The 24,886-nt window shown below is 51.5% G+C and overlaps 1 protein-coding gene across 4 annotated transcripts; it reads left to right on the plus strand.

Annotated features, from left to right (window-relative positions):
* Window positions 1–61: 61 nt before the first annotated feature.
* SLC9A5 (solute carrier family 9 member A5) lies at window positions 62–24,538 on the plus strand. Of its 4 annotated transcripts, none has more exons than XM_004057804.5 (16): window positions 62–1,588; window positions 4,924–5,226; window positions 7,410–7,573; window positions 7,782–7,860; window positions 8,142–8,319; window positions 8,856–9,076; window positions 9,298–9,500; window positions 9,732–9,821; window positions 9,918–9,988; window positions 10,705–10,834; window positions 11,965–12,053; window positions 12,212–12,338; window positions 16,735–16,905; window positions 17,423–17,489; window positions 18,474–18,611; window positions 23,083–24,538. In XM_004057804.5, the coding sequence occupies exons 1-16, from the start codon at window positions 1,402–1,404 to the stop codon at window positions 23,553–23,555; spliced, it is 2,691 nt and encodes an 896-aa protein (XP_004057852.1). In that variant the 5' UTR covers window positions 62–1,401; the 3' UTR covers window positions 23,556–24,538. The 4 variants fall into 4 exon arrangements, with proteins under 4 accessions (XP_004057852.1, XP_018868113.1, XP_018868118.1 ...); XM_019012568.4 differs by having other exon boundaries at window positions 17,426–17,489; XM_019012573.4 differs by lacking the exons at window positions 16,735–16,905; window positions 17,423–17,489; window positions 18,474–18,611 and having other exon boundaries at window positions 23,083–23,268.
* The last annotated feature ends 348 nt before the right edge of the window (window positions 24,539–24,886 follow it).

Below are 24,886 nucleotides of genomic sequence, written 5' to 3' on the forward strand. Positions count from 1 at the left end.
GGCGGGGCCGCCGCTAGCCACTCACAGGGCCCAATGGGAATCCCGTTAGTTCACTGGCTAGGAGGGCGGGAAAAACCGAGCTCGCGCCCCACCTTCGAGAACGCGCAGAAGGCGGGGAGGCTTTCTTTGGTCTGGGGGTAGTGAGGCTGCGTTTTCTTTGAGGGGTATTAGGGCAGATGGGGCAGAAGTTTCTTTAGATAGTGGCCGGCCAGGTCTCTCTCAGTTGAGGGACAAGATAGCCCTCATTCCTTCCATTTGAGGGGTGAGTCCCTGTGGTTTCCTCATTTAGGGAAAGCAGTGAGAGGGGGTCCCTTCAATTTGGAGCAAGAAGTGAGAATAAATTCCACCCAGTTTGAAGGAAGAGGTGGGATCAGTTCCCTTTAGTTGTGGGAGGAAGAGGGAAGGATGCCCTTCAGTTTTCTGGGAAAAGATTGGGATGAGTCATTTTGAGGGGGCAGATAGAACACGTTCCCCTCAGTTTTGGAGAAAAAGTGGGATGGGTGCCCCTCAGCCTGAATGAAAAGTGGAGACGGTCCTCCTCTGTTTGGGGCGCTATGAGCCGAATGCCCCTCAGATTTGGAAAAAGTTGGGTGCTGCTCGCCTAGTTTGAAGGGAATCAGTAGGCTGGGTTTTCCATAGGTTCCTGTCAGCTTCTTCAAAGAGATGAGACAGTTCTCTGTAGTGTGACTGAAAGAGAGGGCCAGGTGCCCCTTGGTTTGGGAGATGAAGAACAGCCTCCCTCTTCGCCTGGCATGAGCTGGGCCAGTCTGGGCCTTAGGGTTTCTGGGACGTTGGGGGCAGCGTTGTCCGTCACTGCTTTGGGGAGCGTCCAGTGCGCGTGCGCAGCTCAGGTCCGGGTGGGGGCCGGCAGGGGGTCCTGGGCTTGGCAACGTGGGCGGAGGGCGGCCAAGCACGGTCCCCTGCCGTTTGCACCCGGCCGCGCCCGGGTCCCAGGGGGGTGCTGCTCGCCGCACAGCAGCGCTGGCCGAGGAGGAGCCGTGCCCCTCCCGTCCTGACCGCGCCCCCCGCAGACCCCCGCCCTTCCCGCTGCGGGCTGCCTCACGGGGGCCGTGGCCGCGCACCGCTCTGGATCTGGTGGGGGCGGTTTTGGGGAGGTTTGGGGGCGCGGACTCGAAGGAGTAGGTTGTGGAACTTGGGGGAGAGCTGCACTGGGGAATTTCCGGAGCTGGGACTGATTCAGGGAGGAAAGAGGAGAGAGTCCCCGACTACGAGAGTCCGGGGCAGGGTCTCGGAGCCTGGACCTGGCTTGGGGGTATCGGAGCCGGGATTGGGGGGAGCGGGCCCCACGTGCCTGTGACGCGGGGGCGCCCGGTAGGTGGCGGCGGCGACGCGGGGCCGGCGGCCGTGCGGTGCCGGGAGGGCGGCTGGGCAGGCTGCAGGATGCTGCGCGCCGCCGTGTCCCTGCTCGCGCTGCCCCTGGCGGGGGCGGCCGAAGAGCCCACCCAGAAGCCAGAGTCCCCGGGCGAGCCTCCCCCAGGCTTAGAGCTCTTCCGCTGGCAGTGGCACGAGGTGGAGGCGCCCTACCTGGTGGCCCTGTGGATCCTGGTGGCCAGCCTGGCCAAAATCGGTGAGTGCGTGTGTGCGTGCGCCAGGCCGACGGCCAGCGGCGGACCCGCCCCCAACACCCCCACCTCCTCGGTCCTCAGATTGGGGCTGGCTTCTTGCACGGTGCTGGGACTTAGGTTTGGATTCCACAAATCCGGGCTCTCACCCAGTTCCTGCATCGCTTCTTGTGGGTCCCAGGTCCCTGTCTTCTCCCCTGGGAGCTCTGAGGATTTGCCTTTCTGAAGGGCTGTCCCCCGCTCTCCCCAACTCCATCTGTAGGTTCCTTTGCCCTCTCCGCTCCCCTCTTCCCCTTGCAGTAGGCCCTCTTCAGTCTGGTCTCTCCCCCACCAATCCCTAGCCTCCCAGAAACCTCTGTCGCTGGTGAGGATGTGTGGGGACATTGAGGGGAGGGTGTTCTCCGAGGAACACAGGCATCCTGGTTCTGATAAAGCAGCCTTCCCTGGAGACCATGTCCGAGTGTCCATTCCCTTGGGAAACTACACTGCCACTTTTCCTCCAGCTCTCCCCTGCTCCCCACTTAAAGCTGCTGCCTTCTTGTGCCTGTGTATGGGGACCCCCCCCAACCCACGTTCAGGTCCACATTCTTCCCACTTCAGGGTATAAGAAACTTCCATGTATCGGGGCCTTCCTGTGTGCTGTCTACCCTAGATGCTTTCATACATCCGACCTCTTCAGCCCTGACAGCATTGAAGGCTGTGCTTCAGACTTCTTTTTCCCTGAATAGAGCTGCTTTTCCTTGCATCTGCTCCTTCCTCCTCCCTTCTGAGCAGCCAGTGGTCCCTCCTCCCACCAGAGACCCTCCTCCTTCTCCCTGTTGTGCAGGCTCTGCTGTGGGGGTGACTAATTATAGCTGAGCGTTGCTACTCTCTCCCCATGGATGCTGGCACAGCCTGTACTCCAGTCTCACCAATACAGCCTTCATGGAGGAATCACCCAGAGCCTAGAATTTGCCCCTCTTCTCCCACATGGACACTGCTAGGGGGTGAGGGGGCTGGGCAGGAACAGAACTCTCCACTCTGCTGTGGCAGCCTGAGATTAATAATGGAAAGTGGAACTCAATACGCCTTCCGGGAGCGTGGTTCTGTGATGGGGCTTGGATCTCGGGGCTGGGGTTAATGCATAAAGAGATGAAGATGAAATAGGGTCCCCGAAGGAGAGAAGTGGGAGACCAAAGTAGGGACAAGTATGGAGAGATCTATGACCACGTTTACCTTAGAGGCCCAGCAGCAATGAGAGTAAGAGTGGAAAGAGCCTCAGGTTTGGAGCCAACAATTGGGTTTGCTAAGTCTGTGAGTTGCAGAAGAGTTCCTGTCTTAGGGTTTATAGCAAAAACTGTAGTTTTCCCCATAAATCATGGTTCTTTTTCTAGTTTGGATGACATTTCCTATGGAAGTAAGAGAAGAGAGCCTCCTTTTCACAAGTCAAAGAAAATCCTCGAACAAGAGAAAAGGCAGAGCATTCAGGAACATCTTCCCCCAGCTTCATTGCTAGGAGACGTTTTCCCTTTTATTAAACAAATATTTACATAGAGCTCACTATGTGCCAGGCACTGTTCTAGGCCCTTTGGGTACAGCTTCCAAAGGGCACTGTCTTGGCATAGGGTCTCACAGAGGCTAATTTAGAGGTCTCCTTCCCCAACACCCCAGGGATTATGTAGAGAGAGATGTGTTCGCCTGTGGTCTGAGGACTTAAAGGAGAGCCAAAGAGTTTATTTTAGAGGACAAAAGTAGGAGTGGCAATAGTGCTAGAAACCCTTTTCTTCTCCCCTCCTACAGACAGAACTGTTCTATTTAACATTTGGTGTGTGTCTAACATACTATGTGTCTGACATTATGCTAGGCACATTTGCATACTTTATATCATTTTATCCTCACCCTTGATGCTGGGTATTTTTCCTATATTACAAAAGAAGAAATTGAAGTTCAAGTAAGTTAAATAATTTGGCTGAGATCACACAGAATGTGCTAAGGCTGGAAGAAGACCTGGAGATCTTCTGATTGCTAAAGCCAAAGTTTTAAAAACTACGCAGTCCTGAGTGAGCCCATATAATGAAAGGCACATTGGGCTAGGAAGTCTACACAGCTCCTAGGAGGTATAATATACATTCTGGTCTAGTTAAGGAGTGAGGACATTATAATAGGTAACATTTATTGAGTGCTTACTGTAAAGTAGTGTGCTAGGTGCTTTTGAGTAGATTGTCTTTTTTTTTTTTTTTTTTTTTTTTGAGACAGAGTCTCACTCTGTCACCCAGGCTGGAGTACAGTGGCATGATCTCGGCTCACTGCAACCTCTGCCTCCCAGGTTCAAGCGATTCTCCTGCCTCAGTCTCCCAAGTAGCTGGGACTACAGGCACCCGCCACCATGCCCAGCTAATTTTTGTATTTTTAGTAGAGACAGGGTTTCACCATGCTGGCCAGGCTGATCCAGAACTCCTGACCTCAGGTGATCTGCCCACTTTGGCCTCCCAAAGTGCTGGGATTACAGGCGTGAGCCACCGCGCCCCACCTGTAGATTGTCTTTTTTAATGGTCACAATAATCTTATGAGATCATTATTGCTTTTACTCCCATTTCACCGATGAGAAAACTGAGTCAGAGACATGAAGTTATTTGCCCTAAGATCACAGAACTAAGCTTTGAATCCAAGCAGCTTGACTCCAAAGACCCTGATTTTTACAGCTTTCTTACATATAAAAAGATACCGGGTAGCATTAGCTGAGGTTCAAATAATGGCTATGGATAAGGGTTGTCAGAGAAAGGTGAGGTCCCCTGAGGATGAAAGTATAAAGGAAGGGACATTTCTAGAAGGGGAAAAAGCAGTAAAGGCCTAGGTTACCATAGTGTGACAGGAGCACTAAGAAACAGATGACTTTGACTGCAGGGGAGGGTTTGTAGCCCTGGAGATTGGAAATTCTAGAAGTCTTGCATATTTCTCCTCCCTTGGTCCCAGTCTTAGAAGGTTGGCCAGGCGCGGTGGCTCACACCTGTAATCCCAGCACTTTGGGAGGCCAAGGTGGGCGGATCATGAGGTCAGGAGTTCAAGACCAGCCTGGCCAACATAGTGAAACCCTGTCTCTACTAAGAATATAAAAAAAATTATCTGGGCATGGTGGCGCGTGTCTGTACTCCCCGTATTCAGGAGGCTGAGGCAGGAGAATCACTTGAACCTGGGAGGTGAAGGTTGCAGTGAGCTGAGATTGTGCTACTGCACTCCAGCTTGGGCAACAGAGTGAGACTTCGTCTCAAAAAAAACAAAAAACAAAACTGGGAGTTCATGGGCCTGTGTGTGGGAGGATATTCCATAAACTGATCCATCCTGCACTCTTTTTGCATTGCAGTGTTTCACCTGTCTCGGAAAGTAACATCTCTGGTCCCTGAGAGCTGCCTGCTGATTTTGCTGGGCCTGGTGCTAGGGGGCATTGTTTTGGCTGTGGCCAAGAAAGCTGAGTACCAGCTGGAGCCAGGCACCTTCTTCCTCTTCCTGCTGCCTCCTATTGTGTTGGACTCAGGCTATTTCATGCCTAGCAGGCTGTTCTTTGACAACTTGGGTGCCATCCTCACCTATGCCGTGGTAGGCACACTCTGGAATGCCTTCACAACAGGCGCTGCCCTCTGGGGCTTGCAGCAGGCTGGACTTGTAGGTGAGTGACCCTAAGACCTGGGCTTTGCCAGACCCATCACCCCTCTCCCTTCTCCTCAAGCTCTGGAGGTCCATGCTGGTGTGAGCCATGCCCTGAGAGCTCCATCCTAGGTCCCTCCCTCTGGAGTGCAAGGCAGTGCTCCCGCTGGGGTTCAGGCCTCATTGAGGTCTCTGCCAGTCTGGGCTTCTGCAGCATAACAGCTGAGCAGGAGTCTGGCTCCCAGCTGTATGTGTGCTGCCAAGGCTGGGGAGCCTGTGTTACCACTCTGTTGCCTCCTGCCCTCTGTTACCACATTGCCATTTGCCAGCCCTGCTCCCCTGAGGCACAGCTGTGCATCATTTCTGCAAGGGCCCGCTGTCCTGGCTCTCCCCACGCCAGGTCTGGGTGGTTTTCTGTTTTTATTATTATTATTTTTTCTTAACTATATGTTGTCTATAAGAAATTCATTATTTTAAACATTTATTTTTTTAAATAAATAAATAGATATTTAAAAAATAAATATTATGAATCCATCAAATGCTGGCACTACACTGGGTTTTCTCTCCTTACTTATCCCACTGACTCTTCATAGCAACCCTTTTGTGTAGTTTGTCACATTTACGCATGAGGAAATAGAGCCCCTTGCATTTGTTTGCTGTCAGGTCCAAGGTTAGCAGAAGAGGCCCGTGTTTTTTTTTTGTTGTTGTTGTTGCTTGTTTTTTTGAGATGGAGTCTCACTCTTGTCCAGGCTAGAGTGCAATGGCATGATCTTGGCTTACTGCAGCCTCCACCTCCTGGGTTCAAGCAATTCTCCTGTCTTAGCCTCCTGAGTAGCTGGGATTACAAGCACGTGTCACTATGCCCGGCTAATTTTTGTATTTTTAGTAGAGATGGGGTTTCGCCATGTTGGCCAGGCTGGTCTTGAACTGCTGAGCTCAGGTGATCTGCCCGCCTCAACCTGTCAAAGTGCTAGGATTACAGGCGTGAGCCACCACGCCTGGCCTCAGGTCTGTTTTACTGAGGCTCTTTGCCTTTAGGTTGCCCTCTCTTGCTACCTTCTTTATTTCCTAACCCAAGAAATTCATTCAACCCTGAAGGTTAATGATTCACACTTTTTCCAAGGTATTACAAGAAAACGTTTACAATTGCTACCTGGGACTCTAACCTGGTTTCCCTATTGAGGTAGTGAACTATTTGGGGCAGGAAGGGAAGGGAGGACATCAGATCATAATAACAGTAATAGATAATAATATCTTTTGGGTGCTTACTATATGTTAGGCATTGGCTAACTAAGGAACTTTTTGAGGTAGATATTGTTATTAGTCTCAATTTAGACATGGGGAAACTGGGGCTCATAGGAATTATATGACATATTCAAGTCCGATCTGTGTTGCTTTTCTTACTATATTCAGTTCTCCACACCTGCTGAGAATTGTGTCACATCCCTTTGGCCGGGAACCACAGGTGTGGGAGAAAGCACTCTCTTTTGTTATTCTCCCTAATAAAAATAGTTAGCAGCCAATTTCCATTTGCTGGTAGTTATTATTACTGTTGCTACAGTGCTTTTTCCCTATTTTATTTTATTTATTATTATTTTTTGAGACTGAGTCTCACTGTGTCACCTGGGCTGGAGTGCAGTGGCACGATCTCGGCTCACTGCGGCCTCCGCCTCCCTGGTTCAAGTGATTCTCCTGCCTCAGCCTCCCAAGTAGCTGGGATTACAGGCCTGCACCACTGCGCCTGGCTACTTTTTGTATTTTTAGTAGGGACAGGGTTTCACCATGTTGGCCAGGCTGGTCTTGAACTCCTGACCTCAGGTGATCCAGCCCACCTCGGCCTCCCAAAGTACTGGGATTACAGGCATGAGTCACTGTACCTGGCCTTTTTCCCTATTCCAAATGGCTGGGTTGAGTTTTGAAACAATCTTGTGAGGCAGGCAGATGAGGAGGCATGGCTAAGGTGAGCCACATGACAGTGACGGACCAGCATCACACAGTTGGTAAGTGGCAAAGCCAGACCTTAGGCATAGGTAGCTTGACTGAAGTCTCCTGATCTGCAGGCTAATGCTGTCTTTGCCATCCCAAGTCCTCTTTGGGCTTCCTTGCTGTATCAGCAGGGGTGGGGCCTGGGCTTGTTCCAGGGCATGCTCCAGGAGACTGGGTCATCTTCAATGACTGGCCTGTCCTACACATGTCCCTTAATAGCCCCTAGGGTGCAGGCTGGCTTACTGGACTTCCTGCTGTTTGGGAGCCTCATCTCGGCGGTGGACCCCGTGGCCGTGCTAGCTGTCTTTGAGGAGGTGCACGTCAATGAGACTCTCTTTATCATCGTCTTTGGCGAGTCCCTGCTCAACGATGCTGTCACCGTGGTGAGCGTGCTCAGCTGACTGCCATTCCCTGACCCCAGGCTGCATGCTCTGACCAACTAGGGGTCTGCGCAGACTCAGTCCCTTCCCTTGGGTCCCCTGGGGCAGAAATATGCTGTCTGCTTTCACCCTGCTCTCCCAGCAGTCTGTCTCCCAGCAGTCCCAGTTGCTGCCTTCCCGCCTCACTGCTGACTCTCCTCTTCTCGCTCAGGTGCTGTACAAGGTCTGCAACTCCTTTGTGGAGATGGGCTCTGCCAATGTGCAGGCCACTGACTACCTGAAGGGAGTCGGTCAGTATTTCCCCGCTCCCAGCTGGCATTGGAGGTCTGCCTCCCCTGGGTTGCTGAGGCCCTCCCACCCCACATCAGGACAGAAGAGGCTATTCGGGTTGCCTCATCTCCTCTATAGGGAAATGGGGTCTGGGAGGGGCTTGCCAGGGATCCTGGCTCTGGGGTTTTGAGCCCCTGGGAGTGCGGTGGGCATCATCCCTCACTCCCTGCCAGGCAGCAGTCTTGTCAGCCCGAGTAGGGTCCGGGCCAGGGGTCATGCTGACAACCCACTCCTCCCCCAGCCTCCCTGTTTGTGGTCAGTCTGGGCGGGGCAGCCGTGGGCTTAGTCTTTGCCTTCCTCCTGGCCCTGACCACACGCTTCACCAAGCGGGTCCGCATCATCGAGCCGCTGCTGGTCTTCCTCCTCGCCTATGCAGCCTACCTCACTGCTGAAATGGCCTCGCTCTCCGCCATTCTTGCGTGAGTTTTGGGGGCCTTGCAGGCAGATAGCTGGGAGGGGACACTGGAGATGGTTGCCCCCATACGGACATAGGCAGGAACTTCAGGAGTCCATAGGTTTCCCTGAGCCCTTGTGGTAGTGGGAGCCTCAGACTCTCCTGGGAGTCAGTAAACCTCAGCAATATTTCAGGAGCTGCCCCCAGAGCTGTCCTCAGCACCCTGAAACCCTCTGGGTGTAGGCTGGGCTGGAAATAGACTTTAAGGCCTGGAGCCACCAGCTCTGGAGGCCGCAGCACTCCAGAAGGTGCATCAGAGAGCCCGCTAGTCAGAGCACGTTCCTCCCACCTTCCCTTCCAGGAGACACTGAATGGGAAGCCTGGAGATCTGGACTCTTAGCCCAGCACTACCATTCAAGTCTTCAGGCCTCCCTGGGCTTCAGCTCTGAGAGTCTGACATCCTGTAATGGGCAATGCCCCCTCCTGCAGTATGCTCAAACCCCGGAGGCTGAGCCCCCTGGAACCCTTCCCCACTTGCCATGTCTCTCCATCCTCTCCCAGGGTGACCATGTGTGGCCTGGGCTGTAAGAAGTACGTGGAGGCCAACATCTCCCATAAGTCACGCACAACTGTCAAATATACAATGAAGACTCTAGCCAGCTGTGCTGAGACCGTGATCTTCATGCTGCTTGGCATCTCAGCCGTGGACTCTTCTAAGTGGGCCTGGGATTCTGGGCTGGTGCTGGGCACCCTCATCTTCATCCTGTTCTTCCGAGCCCTCGGTATTGCTGGCACCCTCTGCTTTCCCACTCTCCTTCCTGTCCCGCCCCTCCCTGCAGCTCATCTCCCCATCTGAGTCCACATCTTTGTCAATTCCTAAGCCTCCTCTTGTTGCTCACCTGTCCCAGCCCCTGTTAGACCTCAGCCCAGATACTTGGTCCCATCCGGTCCCATGTCCTCCACTCCCAACGCTTTGCTCCCACTGGCCTCCCTCCCGCTGTAGGCGTAGTCCTGCAGACCTGGGTGCTGAATCAGTTCCGGCTAGTCCCTCTGGACAAGATTGACCAAGTGGTGATGTCCTATGGGGGCCTGCGGGGGGCTGTGGCCTTTGCTCTCGTCATCCTACTGGATAGGACCAAGGTCCCTGCCAAGGACTACTTTGTAGCCACCACTATTGTAGTGGTCTTCTTCACAGTCATCGTGCAGGTGGGAGTGCCCACAAGCCTGGGTAGGGAGAGGGTTGGGCAGGCCCTGGGGGAGTCTTGGAGCCTGTGGGACAGGGGCTTCTCTTCCCGCTGGGAGATGGAGGGCCCTGACTTCCCAGACCTTGAGTGCAGTGGGGTGGGGGTACTGAAGCTGAAGCCTCATTACGGGGAGAGAAAGGCAGCAGGGAACTGAATAGGAATAGGGCAGGGCTTACCTCCTGCCTGTCCATAGGGCTTGACCATCAAGCCACTGGTCAAATGGCTGAAGGTGAAGAGGAGTGAGCATCACAAACCCACCCTGAACCAGGAGCTGCATGAACACGTGGGTATCAGAACCCCAGCCCTCGCCTGTTCCTCTCGACCTTCTCCTATTTTGGGCAGAGTCCTGATCCAGTCCCCCTACCCACCCCCCTTCTAGACTTTTGACCACATTCTGGCTGCAGTGGAGGACGTTGTGGGGCACCATGGCTACCACTACTGGAGGGACAGGTGAGGGAGCTGCCCCGAGGCTCCTTCAGCAGCAGCAGCCCCACCAGCCAGGGAAGCATGGGGGATGTGCCACACTTCTGAGAAGGGACAGAGCCAGGTTCAGGCTGGGTGACCTCTGCCTGAAGCCCTTCAGTGGCATCCCAGTGCTCTCAGGTTAAGACAAGGCTCCCCAGTGTGGCCTGCTTGGCCCTGCATGGTTTGGCAACTGCCAGACTCCAGCCTCATCGTGCTCTGCTCTGTCTTTGACTGTCTGCCTGCTAATTCCATGGACCCTGCCTTAGATCCTCAGGACCCACCATGCTCTCCCAGCCTGGCCACTGGGACCTTCTCTGTACTAGAACACTCCTTCACCTCCCTCTCACTTACTCAGCTTCGATTCATCCTTCACAACTCACCATAGGCTTCAATTCCTTAGGGAGGACTTCCCTGGCCTCCCTGGCTAGGACGTATCTGTGTCATATTCTCTAATTATCCTTTGTAGTTCTTGTCATGGTTGCAATTTTACAGTGATTTGTAATAATTTCAGTTACTGTCAGGCTTTCCCATGACACTGTAAATTCCACAAGGGCAGGGACTAGCCTTGAGATTCTCTCTGGCTGAGGCCCATATCTAAAAAGCCAGGCCAGTGCTGACAGTGTCCTTGCCCCGTCTGAGGAAGGGCCACCTGGCCAGGCCTTGGGAATGGGACTCAGGGCCGGGCCTGGCATCCTCTGTAGGTGGGAGCAGTTTGACAAGAAATACCTGAGTCAGCTGCTGATGCGACGATCAGCCTACCGCATCCGGGACCAGATCTGGGATGTGTACTACAGGCTTAACATCCGGGATGCCATCAGCTTTGTGGACCAGGTGGGCCAGCAGCTTCCAGGTGGGCCAGTGGTGGGTGGGCAGATGGTCAGCAGAGCAGGACAGAAAGGGGTGGCAAGCAGGCTGGCCCTGAGCAGGGAGTTGGGAATTCCTAGCTGGCTCCATGGTCTGGTGAAGTGGCAGCGGCAGGAAGCAGCTGGGTCTGGTGCTGACATTCAGAGTCTGGCAGGCAGTCCAGAGAGGTGGGAAACAGCTGGACTCTGGGGTCAGCTCAACCATTATCACTTCCAAGCTTGTGACCTTGGGTAAGTCACACTCTCTGAGCCTGTTTCCTTAGCTGTAAGAAAGCAGGCATAAGAGGCTGGGCACGGTGGCTCACGCCTGTAATCCCAGCACTGTGGGAGCCTGAGGTGGGTAGATCACTTGAGGTGAGGAGTTTGAGACCAGCCTGGCCAACATGGTGAAACCCTGTCTCTACTAAAAATACAAAAACTAGCCAGGCATGGTGGTGCATGCCTGTAATCCCAACTACTCTGGAGGCTGAGGCAGGAGAATCGCTAAAATCTGGGAAGCGGGCTGGGCACGGTGGCTCACACCTGTAATCCCAGCACTTTGGGGGGCCAAGGCGGGTGGATCATGAGGTCAGGAGTTCGAGACCAGCCTGGCCAACATAGTGAAACCCCGTCTCTACTAAAAATACAAAAACTAGCCAGGCGTGGTGGTGGGCGCCTGTAGACCCAACTACTTGGGAGGCTGCGGCAGGAGAATCGCTTGAACCCTGGTAGAGTTTGCAGTGAGGTTGCAGTGAGCTGAGATTGTACCATTGCACTCCAGCCTATGTGACAGAGCAAGACTCTGTCTCAAAAAAAAAAAAAAAAAAAAAAATCCGGGAACCAGAGGTTGCAATGAGCCAAGATCGTGTCACTGCACTCCAGCTTGGGTGATAGAGGGACTCTGTCTCAAAAAAAAAAAAAAAAAAAAAAAATAGAAAGCAGGCATACGAGTAACTATGTTATAGATTTTGTGAATTCAATATGTAAAGTGCCTAGCACAGTACCTGGCATGTCAAAAGAGTAAACTAAGTGTTCGTTATTATTATTTTCTTTATTACCCCTGACTCCTGGGCAACCCTCCATCTGATTGCTGGCTGACCTTGGTCTTGACACCTGCAGGGAGGCCACGTCTTGTCTTCCACAGGTCTCACTCTGCCTTCTATGCCCAGCCGCAATTCTGTGGCAGAAACTTCTGTCACCAACCTGCTGTGAGTCCTTGAGCCCCTTCCCCTTCCTCATACTCCTCTCCATTGTGCCCTCTCTCTGAATCCCTTCTGGGGGAGATTTGTCAGCACCTTTTCATCTGCCCTTCTCCTGGACTGCCTCCTGCCCCCTCTCCAGCACATGTGTCCCCTGCCTCCTGCAGGAGGGAGAGTGGCAGTGGAGCGTGTCTGGATCTGCAGGTGATTGACACAGTACGCAGTGGCCGGGATCGTGAGGATGCTGTGATGCATCATCTGCTCTGCGGAGGCCTCTACAAGCCGCGCCGTAGGGTGAGAGCAGGCAGGCATCAGGATTTTGAGGGGGTGGAGGTGGTCTGAGGAGAGCTTAAGAGGCAGTTGGCGCCAGCTTGTTGGAGAGCTGCAGATGCCCAGCTAAAGAGTGTGGGTTTCAGCCGGGTGCGATGGCTCACGCCTGTAATCTCAGCACTTTGGGAGGCCGAGGCAGACGGATCACTTGAGGTCAGGAGTTTGAGACCAGCCTGGCCAACATGGTAAAAATGAAACCCCATCTCTACTAAAAATACAAAAATTAGCTGGGTGCGGTGGCACGTGCCTGTAATCCCAGCTACTCGGGAGGCTGAAGCAGGAAAATCGCTTGAACCCGGGAGGCAGAGGTTGCAATGAACTGAGGTCTCACCACTGCACTCCAGCCTGGGTAACAGAGCAAGACTCCATCTCAAAAAAAAAAAAAAAAAAGAGTGTGGGTTTTATCTCATCAGTAATAAGAAACCTCTGCTTTATTTTTATTTTTTGGAGAAAGGGTTGACCTAATACAAGCACTGTTTAAGGATACCTTCTCTGGTAGCAGAGTGCAGATCAAATTGGAGGGGGTGAGTTGAGAAGCTGGGACAGCCAGTTGGGAAGATGGAGTGAAATATTGTGGATTAGGGCTGAGCGGTGGGAAAGAAGAGGGGCACGTAGGCCTAGGTGATTGGCTCTGATGGTGAGAGGAGGAGACAGAGTACTGGGGGCCTTGAGGGTCACTGGAGAATGATGGAGTCACAGACAGAAGCAAGAGCACTGAGGAAGCCTCCTAGACCAGCTTAGCCTGTGGAAGGTGGGCATCTGTTTTAAATAATGGAAGTTAGTCCAATGCAGATCATGAAGCTTTGCGGCTGGAAAGGCCCAGCTCATCCAGGAGAGAGTCTGTTGCAACCCCACAAGAGGGCAGCAAGCCATTACCTTGCACCTTTCTAAAATGGGAAGCCAGCTGTCACCAGTTCTGGCAGTTTCAACAGTCAAAGCTCTTTCTACTGTTGAAACAGAATTGGCCCCCTTTAACTTGCACCCACTGGTCCTGATTTGACTCTTCGCAGCTCTGCAGAATAAATCTTCCAAAATTTCAAGACAGTTCCCTTTCACACAGGCTCTCTTGCCCTCAGGCCAGAATCTCTTACCTCCTGGTATGTCTTCTCTGGACTTAAAAAAACAGCACCCAGAATGGAAGTTGCTACTCTAGCTGTGGCTGGCCAGGGAAGGGCCTAGAAGCTCTGACACCATTCTAGTTCTAGAACTTGCTATTTCTCTTCCCACAGCCCAAGACCCCTCCAGCCTTGGCTCACCACCCTGGGGCCCCACATTGTCCTTAGAATCTGCTAAACTCCCAGGTCTTCCTCAGTTAATGGCTGGCAGACCCTGTCTCACTGCATCCTATGGGGTTTTAAAAAAACCTTTCTTATTCAAAATTCCAGTAGAACGAATAAAATAACTCATATTTATCTATCAACCAGCTCTGAAAAATCAGTGCATGATCAATTCTATTACATTCTGCAGCCCTACCACATCCCTCCCACACTTTATCTTAAAACAAACTCCAGACATCGTATCACATCATCTCAAAATATTTCAGTATGTCTCTCTAGGTGGCAAGAACTCTTACATCCAGTCAGTATTCAATAAATATCTTTTCCCCGCTGGATGTTCAAATCAGGGTCTAAATAAGTCCACACTTAGCATTTGGGAAATATGTCTCTTTGTTTAAAAAAATCTATAATAGTTCTTTTTCCCCTCTCTATCTCCCTTGCTATTTATTTATTGAAGAAGCTGGATACTTTCTCTTGGAGAAATGCACATTTTCTAGATTTTGCTGACTGTATTCCAGTGGTGTTGTTTAACATGTTCCTCCGTTCCCTATATTTCTTGGTTGTTAAATCTAGAGGCCTGATCAAATTCAGGGACATTCAATAGGTATGCTATATATTTTCTGTGGTGTCACATCAGGAAGTACATAATGATTTGGTGAGGTGTGTGTGTGTGTGTGTGTGTGTATGTGTATGTGGTGTTTATGTATAAGATTGGTCAATGGGTTCAGTCCAATCGGTTCATGTGTAGTCTGTTTTTTAAAAATCTGGAATAAGTTTGTGTGTATCCTGTTAAATGTCATCTCATTTGCTTTGGCCCATCATCCCATTGTTTGATTCCCATGTCTGCCACCAAATGTCTCCTTCTTAGATTCATACCATCTGAAAATGTGTTAAGCCTGTTAACTTTGTATTCATCCAAATCCACATAAACATGTTGAACAGGATAGAGCTGAGGACAGAGCCCTGTGGCATGCTACTAAAGACTTTCCTCCAGACTGACATGGATCAAGCATTTTTGGGGTATGGTAACTCAACCAGTTCTGAATCCACTTAGTATGATAACACAATCCACAATTTCTCATGTTCTTCATCGAAATATCATTAGAGAGAGACAGAGATATCTAGTATTCAGTTAGAAAGATAAGATTATAGTTTAATAGAGAGATAAGGGCTGGAGAGAGATTTGGAAGCAATCCGTATCAGATTTTGTCACCTGGCTACCACAGAATCCCCTGGTGAACTTCCTGGCTTCACCTGGAGATTCTGATTCTGTAGTCTGGAGTGGGACTAAGAATCTGTGTTCTTACTAAGTTCCCCAGGTGATTCAAATGCAGCTGGTCTGATGACTGATGTTGGGGGACCACAGATCTGTATCACTGGGATAGCTGGGGTGGAGAGAATGGATAAGTTCCCTGGGGAGAGTGTTTCATGGGGCGGGAGGAGGGCTAAGGATAACACTGAGGACAGCGCATGGGAGAAAAGGAAAGAGAGCCAAAGACAAGGAACGCTTGGAGAAGCAGTGGCAGGTGGTGCCTCAGGCCTGGGGCAGAAAGAGGGCTGGATGCTGCGCAGAGGCCTGGCCAGCACCTAGGCAGAGCCCACAGCACTGGTGACCAGCAAGAAGGCAGCACTGTGGAGTCGTGGACCCTGGAGTTGCATTTCTGGTATTTAAGGAAATAGTGGGTATGACAGAAAGTGTCAGAATCAAATTATAAAAGTGTAGCAGCAAAAGGGAGACAATGGTGTTCAAGGGAAGACTTTCTTTAAGGAGGCAAGGGCAGGAGCTTGAAAACAGAGGGGAGGGAGCCAAGTGGTGAGGGAAGGAGTGAAGATACAGGAGAGTGGAGAAATAGGAGGCAGCAGGAACTGCTGGAGGCAGGAAGGAGGGAACTGAGCAACGTGGAGGCCGGGGCTGGGCAGCGATGAGCCTTGTGAAGGAGATGGACCCCTTCTCCCCAGGAGAGAGGGTACCTCCTGGTGCATAGGTAGGCGAGGAGGGCCGATGGGAGACTTGAAGGGGGCTCTTAGAACTGGTTCAGGGAAGCAGAAAATATGAGATAAAGGGACCAGACTTGGGATTTGAAGCAAGATAAGATGATTTGGCAGGCACTGGGAAGCATTTCAGGGGATTACCACTAGATGATGAAAAGGTGCTAAGCAAGGAGGGTAGAGGCAGAGGCAGTCTAGGTGAGTGTGTAGCGGGCTTGGTGTTGATAAGAGTTAAAAAGAGCATGGCCAGGCGCAGTGGCTCATGCCTGTAATCCCAGGACTTTGGGAGGCCGAGGCAGGCAGATCACTTGAGGTCAGGAGTTCGAGACTAGCCTGGCAACATGGTGAAACCCTGTCTCTACTAAAAATACAAAAATTGGCCGGGTGTGATGGCAGGCACCTGTAATCCCAGCTACTCAGGAGGCTGAGGCAGGAGAATTGCTTGAACCCCAGAGGCGGAGGTTGCAGTGAGCAGAGATCGTGCCATTGCACTCCAGCCTGGGTGACAAGAGCAAAACTCCGTCTCAAAAAAAAGAAAAAAAAAAAGCAGATGATGGGGGTGATCCTGAATTATTGGGACTGAGAAGGTCCAGGGTGTCAGGGGAGATAGTTATGAAAGTTCAAAGTGCAGCCCAGGATATCATGGTGGTTCTTGTAGAAATGGCTAGATAGGAGATTCCAGCTGGAGAAAGGATCCTGTGTAGCTAGAAGGGGCCAGGTAGGCTGGGTGTGTGGGCGAAGCTCAGATAAATGGAGGTACAAAGAAAATGTCCCCCATGTTGTCACAGTAGTAGAACAAGACAGAGGGTCACCTTCAAACCAGAGAGAATTGGGAAAGGATGGCAAGGGTTGGGGAAGGCCACGTTTGGGGGAATAAGTTCTGGGATAAAGGGAAGCTTTTCCCAGGGAACTGAGAACACAGGGTCTCTGGCTGGGTTCCTGTTGTATTTTTTGTTTTGTTTTTCAATCCATTGTTAATTCTGGAAAAGCTGGGCTGGCAGGGCCTGTGGTGAATATGTTGGGGCTGTGGCCTGGGGTTCTTGTGGGAGGCCAAGGCATCCATCCTCATAGCCAGGCGGGGCTGTCATTGCCAGTACAAAGCCAGCTGCAGTCGCCACTTCATCTCAGAGGATGCGCAGGAGCGGCAGGACAAGGAGGTCTTCCAGCAGAACATGAAGCGGCGGCTGGAGTCCTTTAAGTCCACCAAGCACAACATCTGCTTCACCAAGAGCAAGCCACGACCCCGCAAGACTGGCCGCAGGAAGGCATGTCTTCCCTCAGGGACTCCTCTTGGGAGCTGGAGGCTGACAGCAAGCAGTTTTGAGCCCCCTAGTGTTAGGATCCAGCTTAGGGGGAACCCCAGTTGGGACAGTCCTCAGGGGCTTGATGACTACAGCAGTTTGGGTTCCCTTTTAGATGTTCCTGGAGTCCCAGAAGGGTAAGGTGAGACCTTCAGAGGGGGACCAGCCTCTTGGCCATGTGGTCACCTGCTGGGAGGCAGCAGGGCCTCCTACCAAAGATGAAAAAGGCAGGAGAAAAGGAGATCTCTTTGAGGGGCAACTCCATGAGCTCCTAAGTCAGCCCATGCTGATGCATCCAGATTTCTTACTGGGGCATGGGTCACTCTTGCCTGGTTGGCCAAGGGATGGTAGAACCACTGGGACTAACACAAATTCCCTCCCCTGCTGGGTTAGGAAAACTTGTCCTGTTGACCCCACCAGATGACAGGGTTGGGGTGGGAAGCCGGGGCCAGAGGCTCAGGTTTTCTTTCTTGGTCCTCAGAAGGACGGTGTGGCGAATGCTGAGGCTACAAATGGGAAACATCGAGACCTGGGCTTTCAGGACACAGGCAAGCAGGCAGCAGTGTGGGATTGAGGATGGGAGGGAGGAGGGAAAGGGCTGGGGCTCGCCAGCCAGAATCCTGGAGGACCCGCTGTAGGGTGCATTAAGCACGGTGAGCTGCGGCTCTTCCTCCAGGGACTTGATTTCCAAGTTGGAAATGTTCAAAGTAGTTATTAGACAATGCATGACAGGAGGCATCTGATTGCTAACTATGGGTTACAGGCCCCGAGGACTTGGAAAAGGTGTCATGGAGATGGGGGAGTTTGGTCTGGGCCTTGGAGGATGGGTGGACTCTGGGGCCCAGCGTCCTGTCTGCAAAGCCAATTTTGTTTTGTTTTTTTGAGACAGAGTCTCACTCTGACGCCCAAGCTGGAGTGCAGTGGTGCCATCTCGGCTCACTGCAACCTCTGCCTCCCGGGTTCAAGTGATTCTTCTGCCTCAGCCTCCCAAGTAGCTGGGATTACATGTGCACGCCACCACACCTGGCTAATTTTTTTTGTATTTTTGGTAGAGACAGGGTTTCGCATTGTTGGCCTGGCTGGTCTTGAATGCCTGACCTCAGGTGATCCGCCTGCCTCAGCTTCCCAAAGTGTTGGGATTACAGGTGTGAGCCACTGCACCTGGCTGCAAAGCCAGTTTTGTATGAGCTGAATGTTAATGGGTCCTCCAGCAATCCAAGTGCTCATGTTTCCAGTGGATCGTGGGATTTGGGGCTGAAAGAAGAGGATGGGGGAGCTGGAAAGTGTGGTCCTCATGACTTCCTCCGGGGACTTAGCTTCCTCTGGTCGCTTCCTTGGGCTCTGCAATGTCACTTCTCTTCCTCCCAAGTCCCCATCTCTTAGGCCAGTGCTTGAAACAGCCAGAGGAGAAAGCAAGTGTCTCTGCCAATGTGTGTTCTGCCTAGGGAGACAGGGAGCTGGCTTGGGGCTGTGCAGTCCCAACAGGCAGCTGCCAGCCCAGGCTGCCTGACTCTGCCCTTGTCTCTGTCCAGCTGCTGTGATATTAACCGTGGAGTCTGAGGAGGAGGAGGAGGAGAGCGACAGTTCAGAGACAGAGAAGGAGGACGATGAGGGGATCATCTTTGTGGCTCGGGCCACCAGTGAGGTTCTCCAAGAGGGCAAGGTCTCAGGTAATGGCTTCCTCCCTGCCCACCTCCCCTCTGGAGCAAGCTGGTTTCCTCTCTCTTCACTCGTGGCCTCTACTCCAGACAACTCCCTTTTCCTATTCACTAGTTTATTCATCAGCCAGCATTTGCAGAGCCTCTTCTTCATACCAGATGCCCGACATAGGTAATATTCAACCCTCACAACAACCAAGATGGGGAAACTGAGCTCGGAGAGCTTAAGAGACTTGTGACTTGTCCAGCATCACATAGTAGAACCAGAATTTGAACCTGACTCATCTGACTCCCAAGCCCACAGCCTTTCTTTTTTTAATTTTTAAATTTATTTTATTTTATTTGAGACAGAGTTTTGCTCTTGTCATCCAGGCTGGAGTGCAGTGGTGCGATCTCAGCTCACTGCAACCTCTGGCTCCCGGGTTCAAGCAATTCTCCTGCCTCAGCCTCCCTAGTAGCTGGGATTACAGATGTGCACCCCCACGCCTGGCTAATTTTCATATTTTTAGTGGAGATGGGGTTTCACCATGTTGGCCAGGCTGGTCTTGAACTCCTGACCTCAGGTGATCCACCTGCCTTGGTCTCCCAAAGTGCTGGGATTACAGGCGTGAGCCACCATGCCCAGCCTTTTCTTTTCCTTTTTTTTTTTTTAAATGCCATTCTTGCATTGCTATAATCTTTTTTTTCTTTTTTTTTTTTGAGACAGGATCTCACTCTGTCACCCAGGCTGGATCATGGATCGCACAATGGCATGATCATGGCTCACTGCAGCCTTGATCTCCATGGTTCAAGTGATCCTCCCACCTCAGCTTCCCGAGTAGTTGGGACTACCGGTGTGCACTAGCACACCCAGCTGTTTTTTTTTTTTTGCTATGGGGTTTCGCTCTTGTTGCCCAGGCTGGAGTGTAATGGCGTGACTCAGGTCATGGCAACCTCTGCCTCTCGGGTTCAAGTGATTCTTCTGCCTCCGCCTCCCGAGTAGCTGGGATTACAGGCATGCGCCACCACACCCAGCTAATTTTGTATTTTTAATAGAGACGGGGTGTCTCCATGTTGGTCAGGCTGGTTTCGAACTCCTGACCTCAGGTGATCTGCCCGCCTCGGCCTCCCAAAGTGCTGGGATTACAGGCATGAGCCACCGTGCTCGGCACCCAGCTGATTTTTAAAAATTGTTTGTAGAGATAAGGTTTCACTGTGTTGCCCAGGCTGGTCTCAAACTCCTGGCAGTCTTCCCTCCTTGGCCTCCCAAAATGCTGGGATTGCAGGTGTCAGCCACTGTGCCCACCCACACCCTTTCAAGGCCATGCTGCCTCCCTTTGTAGTCTAGTGAGGAACAGGAGGTGGTGAGCAAACCATGGGCTCTGTTGAGACCCATGCCCTCAAGTAGATCCCCAGGTGAAGGTGGCAGCCTGACCTGGAGGAGCAGCTTGAATTCATCAAAATGGAGTTATTGTGGACAAAAATACAGTATATAAGCATTTTTATGTATGTATAGAGACCTAATTCACTCATATTGTTAGTATCACTGGTGGTTGACACCCTCAAGTGTCTTTAAAAATTTTTTATTATAGAAAATTTCAAAATATACAATGATAGAACTATAAAATAAACTCCCATCTATCTATTATCCAGCTTCAATAATTACCTACTCATAGCCAATCTTATTTCACCTAAACCTCACCTATGCCCCACCCTCCACTGGGTTCCTCTGATGCAAGTCTCAAATATCATATCACTTTATCAATAAATACTTCAGTACATGTCTCTAAAATATAAGGATTCTTTTTTTTTCTTTCAAGATGGTCTCTCTCTGTCACCCAGGCTGGAGTGCAGTGGTGCGATCATAGCTCACTGCAGCCTTGAATGCCCCGACTTAAGCAGTCCTTTTGCCTTAGCCTCCCGAGTAGCTGGGACTACAGGCACACACCGTCATGCCCAGCCTTTTTTTTTTTTTTTTTTTTTCTGGTAGAGATGAGGCCTTGTTATGTTGCCCAGGCTAGTCTTAAACTCCTGAGCTCAAGTGATCTTTACTTCTCAGCCTCCTAAAGTGATGAGATGAAAGGCGTGAACTACCATACCCAGCCAGATAAGGATTTTTTTTTTTTTTTTTTTTTTTTTTTTTTGAGTTAGGATCTCTCTTTGACACCCAGGCAAGAGTGCAGTGGCCGGATCATGACTCACTGCTTCCTCAACCTCTTGGGCTCAAGCCACTCCACCCGGCCTCAGATAAGGATTCCTGATGCATGCCTCTAGTCAATTGACCCCAGGAGGCTGAGGCTGCAGTGAGCTATGATCACGCCACTACACTGCAGCCTGGGCAACAGAATAAGACTCTGTCTCTTGGGAAAGAAAAAAGGATTCTTTAAAAAATATATAACCACAATGCCTTTCCCATATCTAAAAATCTGTCATCAAATATCGTTGTTCAAATTTCCCTGATTTTATATATATATATTTACAGTAGGCTTGTCCAATGTCCCTTTTAACCTATAGCAGTGATTCTCCAGGGGGATGGTGGTGGAGTGATTTTGCTCCCCCAGGGGACATTTGGCAGTGCCCAGAGACATTTTTGGTTGTCACAACTGGGGAGGATGGCCTTGGATTGAGGGGTAGAGGCCAGGGATGCTGCTAAACATCCTACAATGAACAGGACAACCCTCACCAGCAAAGGAGTAGCTGTCCCAAAATGTCAAGTGTCAACTTTGATAAACCTTGATCCATAGGTTCCCCCAAACCCCCTACTTTTTTTTCTTCACAATGTATTTACTGAAGAAACCTGCTTATTTGTCCTACAGTCTTTCTCTGTCTGGATTTTGTTGATTGCATCCCCAAAGTGTCATTTAATATGTTTCTCTGTCTCTTAAATTTCCTTTAAACCAGTAAATCCACAGGCAGTGGCTCACACCTATAATTCCAGCACTTTGGGAGGCCAAGGTGTGCAGATCACCTGAGGTCAGGAGTTTGAGACCAGTCTGGCCAACATGGTGAAAACCTGTCTCTACTAAAAATACAAAAAAAAAAAAAAAAAAAAAATTAGCCAGGCATGGTGGCAGGCACCTGTAATCCCAGCTACTCTGGAGGCTGAGATGGGAGAATAGCTTGAACCTGAGAGGTGGAGACTGCAGTGAGCTGAGATCGTGCCACTACACTCTAGCCTAGGTGACAGAGCAAGACTCCATCTCAAACAAACAAAAAAACAAAAAACTTCACCTCATCAATTATTTGGTTACTTTGAGGTACAGTTCACCCAGTAAATGCTTGATTCTTTCATTTATCAGTTTTCAGACCAAAGAATTTGTTCCCTAGCAGCCTGTAAAGGTGAATACCAAAGGTTTTTTGTTTTACACTTTTTGTTGTTGTTATCGCATTTTAATATTCCAGGTCTTTCAAGAGATACCATTTTACTTTTAATCATAGCATCAATACATTTCACACATGTACTCAAGCAAGAAGCTTATTGGGCTGCTCAGGACTTTATCGATGAACAGATACAGGCTGTACTGTACCTTGGAGAGCTGGGGTGGTTGGTGGCCAGAGGAATTCTCTTTCCAGGTTTCCTCCTTCAGAACCTCAGATTTCCTGTAATTCAGCCCCGCCCCTGCAGTTCTGGGATTCTTAGCTCAGGTCCCCTATGCCTCGTCATCCCCTTTGCGGCAAAGCTCTGGCCTGCTGTTAGGTTTGCATGAGCTCACACTCCTGGGCTTTGTCCCACCAAAGGGCTGTGGTGGGTACTCAGGCAGGATGCCCAGCAGAAAAACCTTTGGCCTGCAGCCTCCAGGTCTTTCTTTCCCTCCCTGGTGGCTGGCGTTTCTCCCTCGCTGGTTGGCTGGGATGGGGCTTGGCAGGAGGCTGTTTCAGAGACCAGTGCTGCAGTAGGGTGAGGGGACTGGAGACGGGGCTTCCTGCCTGGCTCCTGCTTTTGCTATCTTCTTATTTTTTATTTATTTTTTATATAGAGTCTCACTCTTTCACCCAGGCTGGAGTGCAGTGGCGAGATCTCGGCTCACTGCAACCTCTGCCTCCCGGGTTCAAGCGATTCTCTTGCCTCAGCCTCCCGAGTATCTGGGATTACAGGCGTGTGCCACTGTGCTTGGCTAATTTTTGTATTTTTAGTAGAGACAGGGTTTCATCATGTTGGCCAGGCTGGTCACTAACTCCTGAGCTCAGGTGATCCACCACCTTGGCCTCCCAAAGTGCTGGGATTACGGCATGAGCCATAAGCCAACTTTCCTTATTTTCGTTTCTTCGATTAAAATAATGTTCAATTTCTTGAGCAACTACTGTGTGCCCGGCCCTGTGCTAGGTGTTGGGGATAGAGTGGAGAGTAAAACAAGCTGTGGTACTTCGCCTCAGCAAGACATTCATCCGATAATCGCAAAAATGGACGGCATATGGAAACTGTGGCATGAATTTATGAGAATGTGCTTATACTTGAGATTTCCATTGTATTGGTAATGAGTTCATGTGTACTCTCTGTCCCCAGGAAGCCTTGAGGTGTGCCCAAGCCCACGAATCATTCCCCCCTCCCCAACCTGTGCAGAAAAGGAGCTCCCCTGGAAGAGTGGGCAGGGGGACCTGGCAGTGTACGTGTCCTCGGAAACCACCAAGATTGTGCCTGTGGACATGCAGACGGGTTGGAACCAGAGCATCTCATCCCTGGAGAGCCTAGCGTCCCCTCCCTGTAACCAGGCCCCAATTCTGACCTGCCTGCCTCCCCATCCACGGGGTGCTGAAGAGCCCCAGGTCCCTCTCCACCTGCCTTCTGATCCACGCTCTAGCTTCGCCTTCCCACCGAGCCTGGCCAAGGCTGGCCGCTCTCGCAGTGAGAGCAGCGCCGACCTCCCCCAGCAGCAGGAGCTGCAGCCCCTCATGGGCCACAAGGACCACACCCATCTCAGCCCAGGCACCGCTACCTCCCACTGGTGCATCCAGTTCAACAGAGGCAGCCGGCTGTAGCTCAAGGCCTTGGGGAGGAGCAGGAGGTGGAATCCCTGTGGGAAATGCTCCCTGGGTGATGGGTAGAGCCCTCGAAACTTGACATGGGGCCAGAAGGGCCTGGGTTGAAGTAGTAATTGGGCTTCCTTGGAGCTAGTCAGAGGGGTCACCTAAGCTGGTCCTCACAGGGGCCTTTCTCACCACCTCCCTGCTCCTAACCCCTGCCACTTTCTGTTTCATTAAGGCCTCTACTCTGGCTCAGGCAGGACCCAGTCCAGGCCTTCTACGGGCTAGGCCCAGAGACTTGGGTTGCTGGTCCCCCTTCCCTAGTGGGTTTTCCCGGGGACTCTATAGGCAGCTGCTCCTGCCCACAAAGCAAGAGCATCATTCCTATTCTTCAGTGGATGCCAGCCTTCCCTGCCCCCACTCCCTCCCCAGCACTGGGTCAGTGGTGTCCTGGCAGTGAGGCTCCGTGAGGGGCTGGCCCTTAGAGGAACTGGGGTGGGAGGTGGGGCAGGCCTCACCCTTGGGCTTTGCTGCCCTGTTGGGTCAGCTACCCATAGTCCATTTTTTTAGGGCAGTGGGAACCTCTGCCTCCACTTCCTGCTTTAGCCCCTTCCCTTTGCTGCCAGATATTGGGGTAATAGTTCCTCCTTTTCCAAGACCAAGGCCAAGAGGCTGGGCCAGGCTTCAGTTCAGGCCTGTTGCTTAACTGGGGTCACCCTGGGATCTGCTGCTCTGGGTCTAAGTCTAGACCTTTCTGATCCTTGGGTCTGGGTTTTTTGAGGAGGGGACATAGTGGCCTCTGGGCTGCCATGTCACCACCTGAACATTCCCCAAACAGAGAAGGAACCCAGCATCTCAGGGCCACTGCTCCATTGCTCTGGGGGCTGGGATGCCTGGCTAAGCAGGGGCTGACAGGGTGGCAGGTGACTTTCTAGGGATCAGCACCTGCCCTGTGTTTTGTACCTTGAACCTAAGATATATTAAACATCTCTCAGATGGATGGGTGTCTTGTGTCCATGTGTCAGGGAGTTCTTAGGGTGGGGGGCAACAGGGGCATCTGGTGAAGGAGGTGAGAACCCAACTGCCTGCCCCAGGGATTGAGAATGGAGGGGAATCCTAGGCAGGACTATTCATCCTTCTGGTCCCCTGTCATGCATTCCCCAATACTTTTCCAATATTGTCCCCTTAGCAGGGGTCCTGCAGTGGTGGTCAAGGGGATCACTGTTTTGGCATCGAGTCACAGAACTAAAAGTCTGCAAAATGAGAAAGGCTAGCAGGGAAAGACCCCAGAGGTCAGGTGCCAAGCTGTCCTGATGCAGCCACCACACACCTAGGACCAGATGAGC

This window comes from Gorilla gorilla, chromosome 18 (genome assembly GCF_029281585.2).
Source record: "Gorilla gorilla gorilla isolate KB3781 chromosome 18, NHGRI_mGorGor1-v2.1_pri, whole genome shotgun sequence".
Taxonomy (NCBI): domain Eukaryota; kingdom Metazoa; phylum Chordata; class Mammalia; order Primates; family Hominidae; genus Gorilla; species Gorilla gorilla.

What these genes read in the sequence shown, in the direction of transcription:
- SLC9A5 (XM_004057804.5), top strand. Translation starts at nt 1,402, where the DNA reads ATGCTGCGCGCCGCCGTGTCCCTGCTCGCGCTGCCCCTGGCGGGGGCG. An exon ending in TCTTCACAGTCATCGTGCAG is followed by an intron (nt 9,501 to 9,731) that starts GTGGGAGTGCCC and finishes GCCTGTCCATAG; the next exon opens with GGCTTGACCATCAAGCCACT. An exon ending in TCTACAAGCCGCGCCGTAGG is followed by an intron (nt 12,339 to 16,734) that starts GTGAGAGCAGGC and finishes TGTCATTGCCAG; the next exon opens with TACAAAGCCAGCTGCAGTCG.